The sequence below is a fragment of the Medicago truncatula genome, chromosome 3, assembly GCF_003473485.1.
Source record: "Medicago truncatula cultivar Jemalong A17 chromosome 3, MtrunA17r5.0-ANR, whole genome shotgun sequence".
Taxonomy (NCBI): Eukaryota; Viridiplantae; Streptophyta; class Magnoliopsida; order Fabales; family Fabaceae; genus Medicago; species Medicago truncatula.
Window position 1 is genome coordinate 34,164,186 of NC_053044.1, and position 19,946 is coordinate 34,184,131.

Genomic DNA, 19,946 nt, shown 5'->3' on the forward strand with positions numbered 1-19,946 from the left:
CCATCATTGATGTCTAATTATAATCTAATTAGTTGAACAACTAATTGATCAAAAGATGTAAGCTATACGGGTTTCTAAGTAGGAATGATACAAATACAAACTGAAGGCCAAAATCACAAACTAATAATGACAACTATAGTGTCCAAATTTAACTAGAGTTAGATTCCTACAATACTGAAAAATTAAGTTAACTGAGCTTAACAGCATTATCTACTTTAAAGTCTTAATTGATGTGATTCATTCAATGGAAGGGGGGATGAACCAACCCCACACCACCTTTCCCTCAACAAAGTCTATCTCATTGATCATCCTACTACAAACACAACACTCCTCATGAAAAACTATTCAATTAATGCACAACTGTCCAAAGGCATACATAATTTTACTCATTAATCAATCAAGCATTGAATATATAGGCATATATATAACACAGCTACGCAATAGAATCAAACAAACATATATGCTTACCATAAAATCCTGATTAATATAGAAGGCTGCAAAGAATCATAGTTAAACTAATCCAATAAAAAACAGATAATCAGATAGACAGATCAAGAGAAACAAAATTATCTAAACATAATTAACATCTAATTCTGCAAGGTTTCTTAGAAACAGCAAACAAATGAACAAAACAAACAATCCCTAACCTTGCTATATATATTCTTACAACAAAAGCAGTCAGAAGTAGAACATACTGCACACAAGTACTAGCTTAGTCAGTAATTAAGATTAAGATTAAAACATGATTAATTAACAAGGTTCCTAGCTAACTCTTTCAGAAAGAAGGAGGAGGACGAGGAGGTGGAGGACCCCAAAACACATCATGAGGCATTTGAGTACCATTATGCAACAAATTTGGAGGCAAATTATACATAGGCATTGAAACCTGTTGTAGTTGTTGATGATGCTCACCCAATTCCAAACCTTGAGAAGAAGTACTAGTAACTGCAGCTGCAACAGTTGCTGAATCCACACCAGATTGTTGAACTTGAACTTGCATTTCCTCTTGATCACCACCACCTTGTTCATCCTCCAAGGGCAATCTCTCATAGGTAGCATTAGCAAAAGTAGCAGCTATAACCATAACAGGTCCAGAAGCAACCAAAGGACCTGCAACAGAACCACCAACAACCTGCCCCTGACCACCAGCTAAATAAACAGTTAATCCAGTCGCTCCAGCCGGAGAAGGCGGAGGTAGAAAAGCTCCCGAAAGTGAAAGTATCTCGAATCTTCCATGAAGAGTAATAACACCACCAGGAGCAGCCGGCTGTCTAAGGGTTACATTAGCTACAATGCCACTCCCACTCAAAACCGACACACCGCGGTGACGGCGGTTAGCAAAGGTGGCAATACTCTCCGCCACATCACTACCACTGCTGATTTCCAAGACATGGCTTCTTAGCGCATTTGGGGATTCTTTGGTTATAACAATGGGTGGTTTGGGTTTGTTTTTGGATCCTGGTGGTCTCCCACGTGGCCTCCGACCACCACTGCTACTGCCTGGCTCAGATGGGTTTTGTTCTTCATTGTTGTTGTCTTCCTCTTCATTATTGTTGTTGTTGCTGTTGCTGCTGTTTGTTGGAGTTGAGTTCGCGTTGTTGTTGTTGTTTTCCATCAACTCTTGCTCTCTTTTCAGATGTTGAAGTGATGATGGTGATGAAGGCATTGATTCTCTATGACCCATAGCCACATTTCCAGTCCACCAACGATTTGCCATAATCTTCTTTGATTTGGAAGAATGAAAGAAAATCTTCAAGTTCAGAGTTGAGAGAGAGAGAAAGAGAAAGAAAGAGATATAGCTTTGAAAAGAAGCTGAGATATATCAACTTTGTTTGAATCTAAAGACTCAGATCTATCTCTGCAGCAGAAACCTTGAAAACCAAAACCTTATCTTATTATCTCAAAAGAAAATAAAAGAATCTATCAAGTTTCAAGTACATGTTTTATTTTTGTTTTTTTGCATGTAAACCCTAACCACATAAATAAAATCAAACAAGTCACATCCACCTAATTATATAACAAAAAATAAAATGGTGGATGAATATATAACAAAAGGAGAGAACAAAAGAGAAGTAGAAGTAGAAGTAGAAGAAACCGTGTTGAAGAAGTACAAGAAGAAAAAAGGGAGTAAGTAACCCTTGAACTAGAAGAGTCTCAGGTTTTGTGGCATTTGAATCAGAAAAGGTGTTGTAGTGTAACCTGGGGAAAGGAAAGATTGTGATAATATGCGTTTGTAGTACCTCAATCTATGCCACTAAAAGGGGTCAGATGATAGATTAATTAGTACAGTTACAACAGTACTGTAGTAGTACCTTACCTCTCTCTAGTGAGAGGGACCCTCAAAGTTTCTATATCTGTCTGGGTATACGTGAAGTGTGTTTCAGTTTCAAAAGAAAAGATGATAACATAACACCGTCCTTTGAACTTGCCTTTATCTATATTTGTTAGTGGTTTTGTGTGAAGTGAAGGGTGGTTTTTGGTTGTCTCCCTGGTAAGCGGTTATAGAGTTGTGTTCAAAGTTTTCAACTTCCTAAGTAAGCAGAAACACATCCACTTGGTGTTGTTGTGTCACCTACTCGTGACCCTTCTTCGTTCAAAACAAGATTAGTAGAAAAGATTGCGCAACTTGCGCAAGACACTTTGTTGTGTGTACTCCATAATTATGATGATGCAAGGAAAATTATGTGTTCAAGAGTCATGGTTAACCAACTTTTAATTATGATAGATAGATCTACTATGTTTATTTTGTTATGTACTCCCTCTGTTTGAAAATATACCTCGTTTAAAGTTTTTACGTACATATTAAAAAATGTATTGATTAAAAGAAAAAGAGATGTTATTTTACCAAATTATTCAATCAACTATTGGTTTTGTCGTTTAAAAAGATTATGGATGCAATTTGTTATCTGTTTGACTTCTATTTCTACATATTTCCTCCATCTCAAAATAATATTCTCCTCGTCCTATATTATGTGACACTATTGACTCAGCCACATATATCAATGTACAATTTTGATCTTAAATATCTCTAATAATCTATTAGAAAAGAGGCTTAATTACATTTTTGGTCATCTAACTATTTAATTGGTAACGGTTTGGTTCTCTAACTAAAAAAATATTTATTTTGGTCCTCTAACTTTATCACCGTTACCATATTTCGTCCTTTCTGATAAATTAAATCAAATTCTGTTAAGTGTGTGCATAGATGGCAATTAACTTCATGCTTCAACTTTCCATTTTTCTTCTTTTGCCTTGCAATCTTCATATCACGTTCATCAACATCATCACATTTATCATCATCATCAACAACAAATTGAAAATAGTTACAACCACTATCATTTCGATTCCTCCAATTCCTACAACCCCAAAACTTCTTCCCACAGTTAGGGTTTGTAATTTCAGTAACAGTCTTCAGAACTACAAACTCACTACACTGACATTTTCGAATTTGTCTCCTAAACCCAGAACTTACAGATCCGGACATGGCCCTTCCACCTTCGTTGTTGTTTCTTCTGTTAAATCGAGATCCTGCACTAGACATGGTCAAGTGACGAAAATGAACAAGAAGAGATTCGAATTAAAGGAAGATGAAGAAGGACTTTGAATTGGAGGAAGATGAAGATGGAACCCTAATTTTTGGGGGAAAAAGTAACAATAAGAACAAACCACCAAAAACCCACAAGATTATATAGTGCTGACTCATATATTGTCAAATCAGCCCTTAATTGCCATCTATGCACACACTTAACAGAATTTGATTTAATTTAACTGGAAGGACGAAATATGGTAACGGTGATAAAGTTAGAGGACCAAAATAAATCATTTTTTAGTTAGAGGACCAAACTGTTACCAATTAAATAGTTAGAGGACCAAAAAGATAATTAAGCCTAGAAAAAATTATGAAAATTTGATGTTTTGAAAATATTAATCGAAACAAATTCAACATCTTATATGTTATAATTTATCTTTGTATATTATTAGAAAAATATGATCAAGGTATGTTATGTGAATAGTACACGTTTTCAAATTAGGTCATTTAAAATGATATGGAGTATATGCTGGAGTTAAGATAGGTTTGTACAAAGTTTTTAAGGAAATGATTAATTGTTTTAATTTTAATGTTAAAATGAGTATCATTTACTAAAATAATCTTATTAATTGTAGTTAATGGAATAATTAAGTTGGACGAAATTCAATAAATAATAGTATGATAATAGAAAAATATATAAATGATGCATTTATATTTTAAATAATAATTATTTTGAGACAGAGAAAAAATGTTAAAGATACAATTCTTTTGAGACCGAAGGAGTAAAAAATTGATTGAACAAATTTTAATTAATGAACTTTAGAAGTTATGGTTAATGGACTTTAAACAATGCTCTCTTTAATAAGATTGATTTTTTTTATTTAAAAAGATTAATGATGCAAGATGTTGTATGATTGTCATCTTTTTTTATATAAAAAAAATAATCATTAAACCATTTTCATATGATTAGGTATGGCAATGGGGCGGGGTGAGGACGAGTTTTATCTTCCTCGTCCTCATATTCGATTCTCATATATTTATCAGTTACCCTGCTCATATTCAACGTGGATGAAAAATTGAATCACATCGTCGTCCCCGCATTGAATAATTTTTTTTAAAGAAAAATTGAAGTTTTTTTGCAACCCCTAGAGGAATGTTGTGATGCATTATCTAGCAATATGTTCACTTTAACATTTGTTAGAACGAATGATTTAATTGCTCCTTTAAATATCAATGATAGTTTTTATAACATGACCATTATCAAACAAAATAACATGACATATCAACATAAAGTAATTTTCTACATTCAGGACGGGTTTGAGTATAGGTTCGAGGTGGATATCTGATACTTGTTACATATCTCATATCCGTATTTTTAAGTCGGGGAAAACTCATATCCATTCCCAAACCCAGTCAAAACAGAGAAAACCTGTCAAATTAAGTTTGATTCGAGTGAATAACTGCGGGTATGAGTTTTGTTGTCATGCCTATATATGATAGATCCTCCCCAAGAACAAGTTCAAATTCTAATTAAAAGAATCAATGATGAATCAAATTCTAGATTACTACATTTTTCATTGGAAAACATGCAAATTTAATTTCTATTTTCACATGTACTTTGCCATGTCCTCACTTTTCATGCTAGTTCATTAAAAAAATGTGTGACACACTGCTTTTAGGGTAAAAATGAGGATTAGAGCAAAAGTGCAAAAACATGTGAAAAACAGGGGCCAAAACATATGATTTTGAAATGGAGAGATACCGATTTCGTAAGAATACTACTAATATAGAGGATCCAAAATACAATTAAACCTTTTAAAAGTTTTGATTTAATAGGGTTTTGTTGATATAGAATCTAAATCCCTATTTTTAATTTTAAAGATAACAAACTAATTAAATTAAACTTTATTAATTCTGATTTTAATTGTTATATAACTTGTGCTCTTGAGTATCTTTTTTTTAAGTTAAAGGTATAAAAGCATTGTACAATTATCAAGGAAAGCACCAAGTTATGATGGAGAGATTGATCTCAAGTATTGGTTTCAAATATGGATTTAATGTTCAAATAAGGCCAAGCACGTACAGGGAAATGGAATGTTACATTTGAGGAAGCAATAAATATTTCAAGCATAAATTATATCATGACAAGGGAATATTATTTGAAGCTTACTACAAATGAACATATGAACAAAAAGAACATATTTAATGTCATGTGCAAAAATGGTTGGCATGAGAATGACCACTATATTTTCGACAACACATCAAGAGTGTAAGACAAATACAAAACTATAAACCTTTGGATATTTACTTTATGGTCACTTCACAACATGACAAGAAAGCTACCTAGTACAAGAAAAGCCTTTTCTTTGGGCTCAAGTCTTATGGTACAGCAACAAGTGAAAAGGAAATGAGCTGTACAAAGCTCATGTCTCACGTAGCAAGCAACAAAGTACAAAGGAAAGCCTCAGCAGATTTAGAGATCGATCTCAACTTCGAAAGGAACAGTTTCATCTCAAAGGCTCCCTTGAAACTTGCGCTGCAAGAAAGGAAGAATTTAACAAGAGTTTTTCTCCTATAAATAGAAGACTTCAGCAAGAGAGAAAAACAACTTTTGAGAAAAAGAGAAAAGATAATATTCATTAAGAATTTCTTTGTTTACAAATCACTTAAGAACCATATCTTTGTTTTGAGCAAGCAGCTCTTTTGTGTATTAAATCTTTGAAGAAGTTTAATACTTTTAAATACTATTGTAAAAGAATCTGCAAGTGTGCAGAAAGGTTGTAGAAATTCTTGCTCGTAACGGCAAGTGACTTGACCAAGTGAAGGTTGAAAGAAAGTGTTGTAAAGATTAGAAAGATCTAAGAAGAAAGAAGGAATTGAGATTAAGTCATAACTCAATTACCTAGTGGAAAATCTCACAAGTATTGTGGGGACTGGACTAACCCAAGTTGGGTGAACCAGGATAACTTTTTTTGTGTGATCCTTCTTCCTTATCTATTTTTTTATTTGCACTAGTCACACACCTTCACTATATCTATTTAAAATTCCATTTAAATCACTAACGTTTTTGTTGAGAATTTTTAATAGGTAATTTTTATTACATCACAATTCAAACCCCCTTTTCTTGTGATATTATTTACTTCAGGTTTTATTTTTCTTCATTTTATATTTTCTTTTCAAAGCAATGCTTTAACTAAATAAAAAGCTAATTAAATTTTTTAATGCATATATGTATTTTAATTATATTTTTTAAAGCATATATGTATTTAAGTATTTTTAGTGCACTCGATCAGCTGCAATCAATTGGACAATTCAAATTTTAAAACAATTTTTTAATTTAAAATTATTACGTTCAAATCCAAATCGTCTTATCTTTATTGGATGACTGCATGTAATCGTCGACTTGTGACTCCACACAAGTTTTATACTTATTTTTAGTGTGCGTAGGGGCGGATCCATGATTTTTTTTTTGTGTGGTTAAAATAATAGTCAAAAAATTTATCCAATGAAATAAAAGACAATGTATTATTTAACCTAAAATAACAGTTTTAATAATTTTATTTGGGCTAGTTTTATTAGTTAAAGCCAATTTGTAACTCTAACAAAGTAACGATTGCTAATTGAAACAATAAAAAAAATGTTAATTGAAACAAAATGAGTTAAAGCCAACTTTCTCTAACATTCACCTTAAGATGTATTTAACAACTTTTTAGTTATATCTTCGGTAAAACGCACCTTAATAAAAATTAATGGGTGTATTCAAACAAACCCCATATATACATATATATGGATGAATTCACCATAAAACGTGGTGTGGATAAAGAGAGTATGTATGTGAGAAAAAGAATGAGATTAAATCAATCGATGAGTTAAAATATAAATAGAGAGGACTTTTATAGTGAATGACGATATTGACTTTTAAGTTATTGAAATCTATTTAAGCTAAAAATAAAAATCGTAACACATTTTAAATTTTAATTGTCTGTTTGACCAAGTAGTAGTATATATATTAGTGTCTTGGTTGGTCACTTTGAACTATGTTCTTGCACCACCGTAGCTCGAGCACTGCGTGGGGCTCCATAGGGAAAATTGCATTGCACTGCGTGGGGCTCCATAGAGATGTGCTTTCGAAGGTATTGCAAAGGAGATTGTTCTCCGACGAGGGGAAAGAGACATGCAAAGCGATTAGCACCTCGATGTTCAAGTTAGTGAGAGAAATGAGGAGGAAAGTGTGCAAAATGTGGTCAAATTATAATCATACATTGGGTGTGATGTTGGGTCACACTTTTATAATTGAAGACGTTGTAACCTTCTCCTAAAAACCCAACGCAAAGTGCGATAAGCCATTAGACATTGGTCTGACGGCTACGGTGTAACCAAGAGTGCTCTTACGCGGCGAGGCGTATAGGAGATCCATTGTGGTGTCCTGATATGTGAAGATTTTAAGTTAATAGACCTGTTAATATTAAGTCGGCGATACAAACTTTTGCCCAATCCAAAACAATTATTAATTTAAAAAAGTAGAGAAACCAGAACCAATACCACATCAAATCTTAAGAAAAATCAATCATCATCTTTCTTCTCAATTTTATCATAGTGAAGAAAAAATATATAAATTAATAAAAATGTTAAAAAATAATGAGAAAATAAGAGTTATCAATTAAGTTTAGTAAAACAGAGAAAGTGTTACAAACAAATACTCCCTTCATTACTAATTATAAAAAAATTGACTTTTTAAGTTCATTCAATAATAATATATATGGTTCATAATATAGACCACATACATCATTATTAATCGAATGAACTTAACAAATAAAATTTCTTTATAATTAAAATCGGAGGTAGTACATGCATATCTCCCTACTCCATAAGAGAAAAAAGTTGGGCGTGTATGGAGCTGGAGTGGGGCAACGTGCTGGTTGTCACTGCAGTGGGACATCACTGTCTGCAAACAAGGACAAAGGAGCGAGTGCCAATGTCTGAATTCCAGTCTCCATTCTCCAGAACTTCACCATTGACTACCCATAAAAATTATGGAGAATTATTTCAATGCTTATTTAATTTTAAAAACTGACCCGTTGTATACTTTCTCCTCTGTTTTTTTTTGTTGGTGGAATTAGAATATACTTGCCCCATTCTTAGCACGTGTCTTTGTATGAACAAGAAAATATTTCTTATTAATAAAGATAATTTATCTTTAATTAATGATTTATTTTATATTTTATAATACTTGTTCATTAATTTTAGCAGAGAGACAATAAACATTCTCGTAATATTCTAGCATGACCAAATTTTTATGGAAGATGTTAACATGTGTCCTTAAGACACAAGTTAAGAAGCTAAAGATAGAATATTTTTTTTGAAAATTGTGTATTCAACATCATAAAAATTTACACTTTTATGCTTTTAATATAAAATTTATTGTTTATTTCCTTTTATACCTCCTTAACTTGTCCTTAAAGTACAAGTTAACATGACTAAATTTTTATTGGTCCTAAATTGTACGATTCATTGAAGAATAAAATATAAGAAATGTTAACTAGTGCCCCCGGGACATTGAGGTACTGATTAAGGTCTTTAAATGATAATTTATCATGAAAATATGTGTAATCAATGCATCAAAAATCAAACTCTTTGATTTTTTTATAACATAATTTCTTCTTTTAGAATCCTTAAAGAGTATCTCTGAGACACTCGTTAACAAGATCCATAAAGTATTTATGAATTTTGATTTTATAGGAAAACCTCTCCCTTATTAATTATTGTCAGGACCGTAAATCTCTTTTTAGCTATGGTCAAGACCAAGCTGTCTCCTTCTCGAAAAAAAAGGACCAAGCTGTCTCTTTTAATTATTGTTAGGGATCTGATTATCCATTTTTAAAAAAATCGTAATAAACTAAAACAAATTTTTTGACGATAATTTAAGTTGATAATTTTTTTCACAGGGAGCAAATTAAATTTCTCCCTTTTCTTCTTTATATATTCACTCTTTATTATTATATTAAACTACTTTTTTTTTTTACAAAGTGATTATATTAAACTGCTAAATTAGCATAAAATCTAATTCTAACTATATTATATGTATGCCCTAAAAAAAACTTTATTATATGTATGAAATTAAAAACAGATCAGCAACACGTGGTTGATCCAAGCATATGGCTAACCCCAAGACTCAAGCTCTACTAAAGTAAAGGATTTAGGTGTCAAAAATAATTTACTTACAAAGAGAAAATGCCTTCAAGGAAAACAATTTATGTTACTATTAATTATAAGAACATCCGCAACTGTCTTAAAACTATTTGATTGACAAGTAATTGAATTATTCGGAAGGAATGCAACTTTAGGATCTTTCAAAATAAAGAATCAACTATCATTGAAATTGTTGACAAGGTGAAATTTTATTCATAATGGTGGCTTAAGGTTTATAAATCTCATACTTTTGTCGATTTTCATGTCTGGTGGACTAAACCATTTGTCTGTCTAGGTTACTCCATCTTGCAGTAATTTAGTTGCAACTGTTTTTGTTTTTTTGTTTTGCATTTTGTCACACCATGTGTTTAACTTATCGTTTTTTTCTCCGATATTTATTTAATTATGCCTTTGGCTTCTTAAAAATACTATTAATTATATTCCAGTTTCATTTCAAGGATATACATTGAAATAATATCTACGTTCTCTCATAAGACCAAGTCCAATGGTGTGAAAATGCTATGTTGAAAGCAACATTAAACATGTGAAATGCTTCAATGGTGGTGTTGAAGGATGATGTGGAAGAAAGAGAGGTTGAATGGTTTCAACATTGTTTAATCTGACCACGTAGGGACACGTGGCAAGCCGAGAATGGCCAGAACGGCGCGTATAGCACACGCGCGAGCAGCGCGTGATGCTCAGAAAGTGGAGAGAGAAACAAATTTTTGGATAAGTAGGGACACGTTTTCAGTTCTGATTGGTTGTCCAGATTCTTATCATTTTAATAATTGGACCTCAATTATTTCTTTTAAAATTAATTTTTTTTTTAAAAATACCAAAATTCATGATTTTTTTTTCTCTATAAATAGAGATTTGATTCATTTGATTTGGACACAGAAAAAAAAAACAAGTTTTTCACTATCTTAATCTTATTATTATTTTTCTATTAGCAAACTAAGTGAAGTTTTAATCTTATTTTTAATGAAATGGATCCCAATAATAACCATTTCAACACCCAAAATTATTCTAATTACCCATTTAACTACGAAAATTCCAACAATTTTTCAACCAACGTCCTCAAAACATACTTAATTTTGGTTTTACACCAAATTTCAACCAGTCATACTCTATTCCAAACTTTCATCCATATTATGGATCTATGATGAGATATTCATCTCAAACACCCCCGTTTTATGGTTATATGCCAATGGAGAATGAAAATTTTCTCAGTGTTGGTGCATCTCAATTTCCTGAATTTTCAACACAAATAACTCCTGGTGGCATGGCAGTTGCTAATGAAGTCACTCCAAATCCAGAAGATTCAACTCCTAAGAGCAGGAAAAGTAAGGAACCAGCATGGAACACTGAACAAAATTTGGTGTTAATTAGTGTATGGATTAAGTTTGGAACAAGCAATGTTGTCGGGAGAAGCTAGAGGGGTGAAATATATTGGGGTGAAATTGCTGAGTATTGTAATGAGTATGGCTCATTTGATTCTCCGCGGGATCTAGTTGCATGCCGAAATCATTTTAATTATATAAGCAAAGTAATAAATAAATGGATTGGTGCTTATGATGCCGCTAAGCGTTTGCAAGGAAGTGGTTGGTCGGAAGATGATATTTTGGCAAAAGTGCAGGAATTATTTGCATGTGGGAAGAATGTTCAATTTACTTTAAAGGAAGAATGGCACGCTCTCCGTGATCAACCACATTATGGTAGTCAAATGGGAGGAAATGTTGGGTCAGGAAGTAGTGGATCTAAGAGATCTCACGATGATTCTGTAGGATCTAGTGCTCGTCCAATGGGTAGGGAGGCAGCTAAAAAAGAGGTAAAAAGAAAAGCAAGAACGATGCCTTGGAGGAGGTGGGAAAGGAGTGGGTTCAATTCAAAGAAATCAAGGTGCAAGAGATTGAACAATTGGAAGGTAGTGCATCTCGTACTAGAAAATATTTCAATAGAGATCATGCAACGGCAAACCAAAGACTAATTGACGACTACTTTGCCAATGAGCCTACATATGACGATGCAATGTTTCGTCATCGGTACCTGATGCAAAAACACGTTTTCCTTCGAATCATTGGAGACCTTTCAAGTAGTGATAACTACTTCACCCAGCGAGTTGATGCAGCCAATAAAGAAGGTATATCACTGTTAGCAAAATGTACCACAACAATGTGAATGTTAGCATATGGTGTGGCAGCAGATGCGGTCGATGACTACATCAAAATAGGAAGTAGTACAAATTGGAGTGCCTACTTAGATTCTGCAAAGGAATCATATGATTGTATGAGCAAGTGTACTTGAGAGCACCAACCCAAGATGACCTGTGATGACAGTCCGTCATTCGTTATTTTAGAGTCTTTTTATATGTATTTTGATCACAAATTGGAGTTTACAAGGAAACTTATGCAGCAAAAGAGTAGAAAACTGAAGAAAATACAAAGAAGAGAATCGTGTCACGATTTGGTAAAAACGTGACACGATTTTCGAAGACCAAAATCAAGCTTCGACATTGAAGAAATCGTGTCACGATGGCATAATCGTGGCACGATCTGAGGAAACCCTAATTCAGTGATTTGCGATTCAAGGAGAATTGTGCCACGATTTACTTAAATCGTGGCACGATTTTAGGCGGAATTCTGTGCCTATTTAAGCTGAAGTCTATTCCAAAGACAAGGGTTACGAATTGGAGAGAGCAAAGTGCGATTTTGAGACCTAAAGACGGCTAGGATGGTGATTTCTTCAACCTTCTATTAGTTCATGTATGTTTTGATTCCACTATTGATTATGCTATTTGTAAATTCAATTATGAGTAGCTAAATCTCTTAGAGATTAGGTGTGAGATGATTCTTTGTAACCCTAATTGAACCATGTTGCTGTGAAACTCTATTTACTGTGAATGACAATCTAGTTTTTATTCAATTCAATTGTTCTTAATGCTTTTTATATCCTGATCAAATATAAATATGATTTAGTGAGAATGAATGACTACTGACCATAGCTTTCTACTTAGACAGAATTGAATTGTTATAATAAACAGGGTTAGTCTAGGAATTGATAATCATTTGTTAGTGATATTAGGTTAACGTGCTTAAACCTTCAATGATTATTAGACCACCTAAGGAATTAGGGGTTGTAATTTGAGAAGAGGGTCCTAACTCAAGGGATTGATTAGAATTATTTTGTTAACTATCGTGAAACTAGAAAATCATTCATAAGAATAGGTGCAGTATACCAATTAGGGAAACATAGATGATTCGAAAGACCTGATCTTATCTCTCTCTTATTCTTTCCAAAACTATCTTTATATTCTGTTTATTTAATTTTATGCAAACCAAAACTACTGTCTCAGGCACTAAAATAATTTACACATCCTAAATATTAACCTTATTGCTAAATTGAGATTAACACAGTCCTCGTGGGAACGATATTTTTACTACTTCGATAGTATTTAGTGCACTTGCTAAAATTATCTATCAACCTGCAAAGAATACTGCATGTTAGTGAAATGCGGGGGTTCCCAGGGATGATCGGGAGTATTGACTGCATGCACTGGGAGTAGAAAAATTGTCATAAAGCATGGGAAGGTCAATTTACCAGGGGGGGATAAGGGAACCACCACAGTTATTGTTGAAGCAGTTGCATCTCATGATCTATAGATCTGGCATGCCTTTTTTGGATGTCCAGGAACGTTGAACGATATAAATGTTCTAGACCGGTCACCAATGTTTGATGATGTGGAATAGGGCAAGGCTCCAAGGTTGAATTACTTTGTGAATCAACGTCCCTATAATATGACATACTATGTAGCTGATGGTATCTACCCTTCTTATCCAACTTTTGTCAAATCAATTAGATTTACTCAAAGTGAACCCGATAAGTTATTTGCAAAACATCAGGAGGCATGTCGGAAGGACATCGAACGTGCTTTTGGAGTGCTTCAAGCTCGATTTAAAATCATCTGTGAACCAGCTCGCTTGTGGGACATAGCCGATTTGGGTATCATCATGAGGTCATGCATCATATTGCATAATATAATTGTTGAGGATGAACGAGATACATATGCTCAACGTTGGACCGATTTTGAGCAACCTGGGGGAAGTGGATCTAGTACACCGCAACCATGCTCGACCGAGGTGTTACCAACTTTTGCAAATCATGTGCGTGCTAGATCCGAGTTGCGTGATCCAGATGTTCATCACGAATTGCAAGCAGACCTAGTGAAGCACATATGGACAAAGTTTGGAATGTATCGTGATTGAAGATGATTTCTATCGTACTAAATAAATTACTTGCGTGTTGTATGCTTAGTTTGTTGTATTGCATTTTAAGTTATTTGTGTGTCGCATGCTTAGTTTGTTGTATTGCATTTTAAGTTAAGAAAATAAAAATAAATTATTTTGTAAAATTTTGTTTTTCCAAAAAACCTAAAAGATAAATAGTTAATTGTATTATTTTAATTTAATTATAATCGATAATTATAATCCATAATTTTATGTAATTATAAAAACAAAAATTAAATAAAAATAAGAAATAAAAAGTGGTGGTGTAGGGTGTTAATGAAAAACCATTAGAGAGGGTAAAGTTGAATGAGTATAAGAGAGAGAAAATGATGTTGAGTGTTGAAATTGAAAAAATGAATATTGAATGGTGTTGAAAGCAAAAACCATTCGAGATGGTCTAAAAAGTTAATACTATTTACGTGCATACGTGGGTGGGGGAAGAAGTAACGATGATGCGTCCTTTTTTGTTGCGTGATGCGTCCTTTTATGCATTGGAATCCTTCTTCTTTTTTTGTACACTCCCTTTTATGCATTGGAATCCTCCTTCTTTTTTTGTACATTCACCTGCAAAACCTTCTTTCGTACCAACAACATGTAAGCAGGAGGACACATATCAGGTGCAGTGGTGCTGATGCTTCTTTTATTCAATATTCATAAAATTTAAGTGTTGGTATATAGGATCATGATATGAGTTAGTGATGATACACGATCCTTTTAAAGTGGATAGGATGTCGTGATTGGAGTTCAAGCCTCGACATGTGTGAATTTACAATGAGTATTATATTTTTCTTTTATCTATAGGAAAAAGTGACAGTGATAAATAACTAAGAAATGAAAAACTAGTAATATAATTGATTGAGTTCAATGTTACTAATAATTTCCTTAAAAAAATGTTAGTAATAATTGATAAATAACTCATAGATAAGAAAAAGACCCCCATGGAGCTTATATATGGACTCACATTTTTATGAGTAGGCCAAGTATTTTCCCTGGTGCTATTGAGGGTGAAGTTTTTTCTAGCACAAAAGTACTTCCCTCTTACTATTAATAATTAAACCAAACATCTTAAATTTAAAAGAAAAGTAGAAAAAAGGGGTCGTCCCCGTGAACTTAACTCACTTAATAAGGAATAATGCATATTATATACAGGGGCTGAGATTCGAACCCCGGATACCTCACTTATTCACCTTTGAGGTATTTCTCTAGTCGTTAGATTACTTGACAAAAAAAAAGGGTCTGATGCACTTGTTAAAGAATTAAATATAATAAAATTATCCCGTATGCACTAGCTAATTAACATGACCTGGTTTAAAATAATCACTTCCTCTCCAATCAAACCCACGAATCAAATCCATGCTTCAGTAAAGCCATTTTTCGATAAATTTATAAAAGCAACATTATTATAATGAGATAAGATGGTATGTCAAGTGACACAAATGATATATATTTGAGTCTCTTAACCACTTAATTCATAGTTTGATCTATGGTTGTTGTGTATAAAAAATTTGTTGATAAATATCGATCCTTTAAATAAATATCAGTTAAATCGAAAGATTAATCTCTACAATGTTGCAGAAAAATATTTTATTCTAAACAAACAACCGAAGTCTTCATTACTCATAATGTCGTGCCTAAAATTCCAATGATTAAATTCTCAAATTGCACGTGAGAATACTTTATTTAAAAAAAATAACAAAGTCTTCATTACTCATATTGTCGTGGCTAAAATTCTAACATGATCTCAAAAGTTTTTTTTTTGGGAAACATGATCTCAAAAGTTAGATATAGCAAAACCAAAGTCTTAACTACTCCGAAGATTGAAAGTTAACTCCACAAATATCGTTATCTATTCATAGAAATGGAAATTCGAAGAAGGAGGGCACAATTAGAAAATTCGATCGAACGGCAATAGCAGTTGAACAGTTTTTTTATAAAAAAATTATTGGTTAAACTTTACTCATGGATTAGCAAGACTCATTTCCTCTAAGAACCTACGAGTTAAAATTGAAGAAAACATTCATCGATTTTGATTCTCTAAGAACACTATAAGATTTGGTAGGAACGATTTTATTGGTTGAATGTACAATTTGAACTTTGAAATTAGAACAAACTGTTTCTTTTTTGACTGAAAAACAAAAGAATTATCAAGCAACTTGAGCAGTTGAGCTTGTGCATTTTACATAGCGTGGTGGATAAACCGATTTGTCTAATTACTATCAACTAGACTCTAACCCGTGCGATGCACGGGTTTTGTAGAGTTTCATATATAAAATATCAAATTGGCTATATTATTACTTGTAGAGTTACATTTAAACTCAGAAACATTCAAAGTAAGTGACAATTGAAAGTGATCGACATACACAATCTCAAAGAAGCAAATTAACAACATTTAGTTTGCATCAATAAAAATGAATATGGAATCAAAGTCATTACTTTGCCAAAACAAAGTAATGTTATAGTCTACTGTAGTGATTTTTGCAAATAAAAAGTCAGAATAAACAACTTCAAGTATATAATATAAGAGAAACAAAGAGGTCGACAAAATTACAGAGAAAAACGAAGTTTCTAATGATAAAATTATCATCTAGATCAATCAAATTATCTCCAATTTTAAAGATGCAACTTTAATATCGTAAAACGTAGTAAACGTACACAAAAAAAAATGAAAAAGAACTACTACCAATAAAGGTACCGCTAATAATAAAAAATAACTGCTATTAGAGAGGAAACCGCTAAGGCGGTTGGGGCTTTAAAAAAATGTTTTAGTCATGTATTTCATTTTTGGAAGCAACAATATTGCAACAAAAATAGAAGTAGCATAGTGGTTATAGTTGTAGAGTGTAAGCATATGGTACCTGATTCAATTCCTTTCAAACTCTTTTTTTCATAAAAGTTATTCAGATCCACCAAAAAAGGCGGGATTAATTAGGGCAAACTTATCAGAGCTGTTTAACATTTATATATATATATATTATAAGATTAAGATTGGAAACCGGAGTTGAAAACCACTAGAGTATTTCTTGCCGTATATTATAAGATTAAGATTGGAAACCGGAGTTGAAAACCACTAGAGTATTTCTTGCCGCCACGCCATACTATCAAGATAATAATGGCGTATTTTTTTTAATTCGGTATCCGATCCAAGGACCGACTAATCTGAGGGACCAATCCCATCGCCCACTTGCGAAGGCACCGTTCTAAGCCAGCCGAAGCAAAGCTCTGTATAGACTTGCCCACTGAAATTAACATCAGAGATAGTCGAACGTGAGACCTTGAGAGAAGCACACTTAAAAATGTCAAGCCAACCACCAAGTCAACCCCAAATGGGTTATGATGACGTATTGTTAGTGTATACTTCACAATTATTTTACACATACTACTAACGATAGGTTGTTGTATTTCAATTAATAAAAATGAAAACTCTATGTCTACCAAAAAAAAAAAATGAAAACTCTATCATATTAATTAATTGAGGTGACATCACATTATTGGATATATATGTAAAGTAACTTTACACCGTTAGTGTATAGTAACAAAATAATTATTTTAAAAAAATGAATGGGATCTTTATTTCATTTGATTTGGTTTTAATGTGTCTCGGTTTTATGGAAAGAACGGAATGATAGGTTATTTCAGAATCGTCAAAGTTCTATACCACTATTGTTAGATAAAGTAAAATCAAATACCTTGTGGTGGTTGAAAGCCAGCAACATAGTCTTTATTTTTGGTACACATAGTTGGTGGTCGAGCCCGCTTCTATGTATGAGCATTGACTATCTTTGATGTAATTTTGACAGGGTTGTAATCTTTTTGTGATTGTTTTGGCACGTCTTGTGCTTCAACAATTACAATGTTCATAGTAATATATTCCATTTTTGTTTCTTAAAAAAAATAAAATTAATGGTTTATTTTTAAGGTTTTATTTTCATATACCGTCGTGTATTGTTAGAATGTCAGCACATATGATATCCAATCATGTTCATGTACATGACTCTAGATGCGGTTATGAACAAAATAAAACGTTTTTACTAATCATTCAACTATGATAAATTGATAGTACGAAAATCATTTCGGTGACACTATAATATGAATTAAATTCTTATTTGTATAGTTTAAAAACTAAGAAGTTATATAACAATTTTTTTAATGTATGATTTCAAATGCTTAAAACTATAAAAACAAGAATTTAATTCATATATGCAGTGTCAATTGAAAGATGATTTTTATATTACTCCTTCCGTTCTAAAATATAAGTTGTTTTGGATCAAATATTTGTCTCAAATCATAAGTCGATTTACAATACATACGAAGAATTATTGGTATATTTTTTTATCATACACTTATCTATTTATTAATGTCTCTTCTTTCAATTTTTACTTTATCTTTCATATACTATTTATTAAGGACAATTTTGTAAAACAACTCATAATATTTTTTTCCTATATAAAATAAAAAAATTAATTACATTTGTTAATACGTGTGAAATTGTAAAAACATCTTATTATTATTTAGGAAGGAAGGAGTAGTATTTATTTATTTTTTAACCATAAAAACTTGAGCTAAATTGAACCAAAGAAAAACTACATTCATTTTCTCCGCGAGCATAACTCAGTTGGTATAAACAATGCATGATATAGGTAAGGGCCGAAATTCGAATCACACACACTCACTTCTCTATATTTAAAATATGTGAGCTTCAGTCAATAAACTATTTGACAAAAATAAACAACGTCTATCAAAACATTGACCGATCAACCATAACAAAAATAAGACGTAGTATTTAATTTCTTCTTATCTCTCCACCAGCCCTTATTCCTTTACACGCTTATGGATTTCAAAGCCATCTCTTTGCAACTTTCAATGCCATCTTATCCAACCTTGAGTAGTAGTGATACGCTTATCACAAGGTTCGAAATCAACAATTTCTCAAATTTCTCACAAACTACTTGCTTGTTTTCCCCTTGTGAGCTGAGGGGCATGGATCCAATTCCTTTTTGGTGACAACTGACTTGTTAAGTCCAATAAAAAGACTCATACTAGGTTTCTTAGGAGTGATTTCCCCTCTCTTGTTCGTGTCGGTGGGTTTAGAAATTCAAAAGCTGTGTTTGTGAGTTTGGAGAGAAAGGAAAGTGAGGGTTTGTGTTTGTGAGTTTGGAGGGAGAGGAAAGTGAGGGTTTGAAAAAAGAGGAAGGAATAAGTGAAAGAAATAGAGGATATTGGAGATTTATTTTTCTTTGAAATATAAAACCCTCCCCATTTGGGGAATTAAAAATTGCACTGGAGATTTTTCGGGGGTTTGAGAGGATTTATATGAATTCTTCAAATATAATATTTGTTATTACAATATTTTTAAAATTAAAAATTAAAAATATATTAATCATAAACATTAGTTTATCATTCTCTAAAAAAATAATCTTTCAAAAAATGTGAAATTTATCAATTTCCCCCTATATTTCTCATCCCCCAAGGCCCTTCATTCCCTTCCTCTCTAAACTCACAAAAAAAGCCTAATACAAGAGAGCGCGAAGAGAAGCTCAAAAATTATGTTATAGAATTCTATATATTTTTTTTAAATGAAGAGAATTACTAGTTTTAAAGATAATTGTGCACATTCTTTAAAAAAAAAGAAGAAGAAGATAATTGTGCATATACTTATATTTGTATTAATATAAACTTTAATACTTTTTTTTTTTTTTTATCAACCAATGTATGTATCTTTTAGGATTAATTAAGGAAACAATCTCTATAAATATTCAAAAATTCGTTTTTAGTCCTTGTAAAATAAAATCACACATTTTTATTGTTTAAAAAGATCTCTCAATTTACCGTATAAATCAGAGGAGTCGTGATAAGACAAAATAGTGTAACAATCTGGATTTTAAATTTGATGCTTGACGAGAGCACCAACAAGAAAATGTTGAAGTTGAAATTGCAAATTAATCTAC

At 32.3% G+C, this 19,946-nt stretch overlaps 1 protein-coding gene across 1 annotated transcript; it reads right to left on the bottom strand.

Moving 5' to 3' along the window:
* Positions 1–505: 505 nt before the first annotated feature.
* LOC25489330 (AT-hook motif nuclear-localized protein 15) lies at positions 506–2,704 on the bottom strand. The gene has a single exon (XM_013605245.3). The coding sequence runs from the start codon at positions 1,715–1,717 to the stop codon at positions 776–778; it is 942 nt and encodes a 313-aa protein (XP_013460699.1). The 5' UTR covers positions 1,718–2,704; the 3' UTR covers positions 506–775.
* Positions 2,705–19,946: the final 17,242 nt, after the last annotated feature.

What these genes read in the sequence shown, in the direction of transcription:
- LOC25489330 (XM_013605245.3), bottom strand. Translation starts at nt 1,717, where the DNA reads ATGGCAAATCGTTGGTGGACTGGAAATGTGGCTATGGGTCATAGAGAA.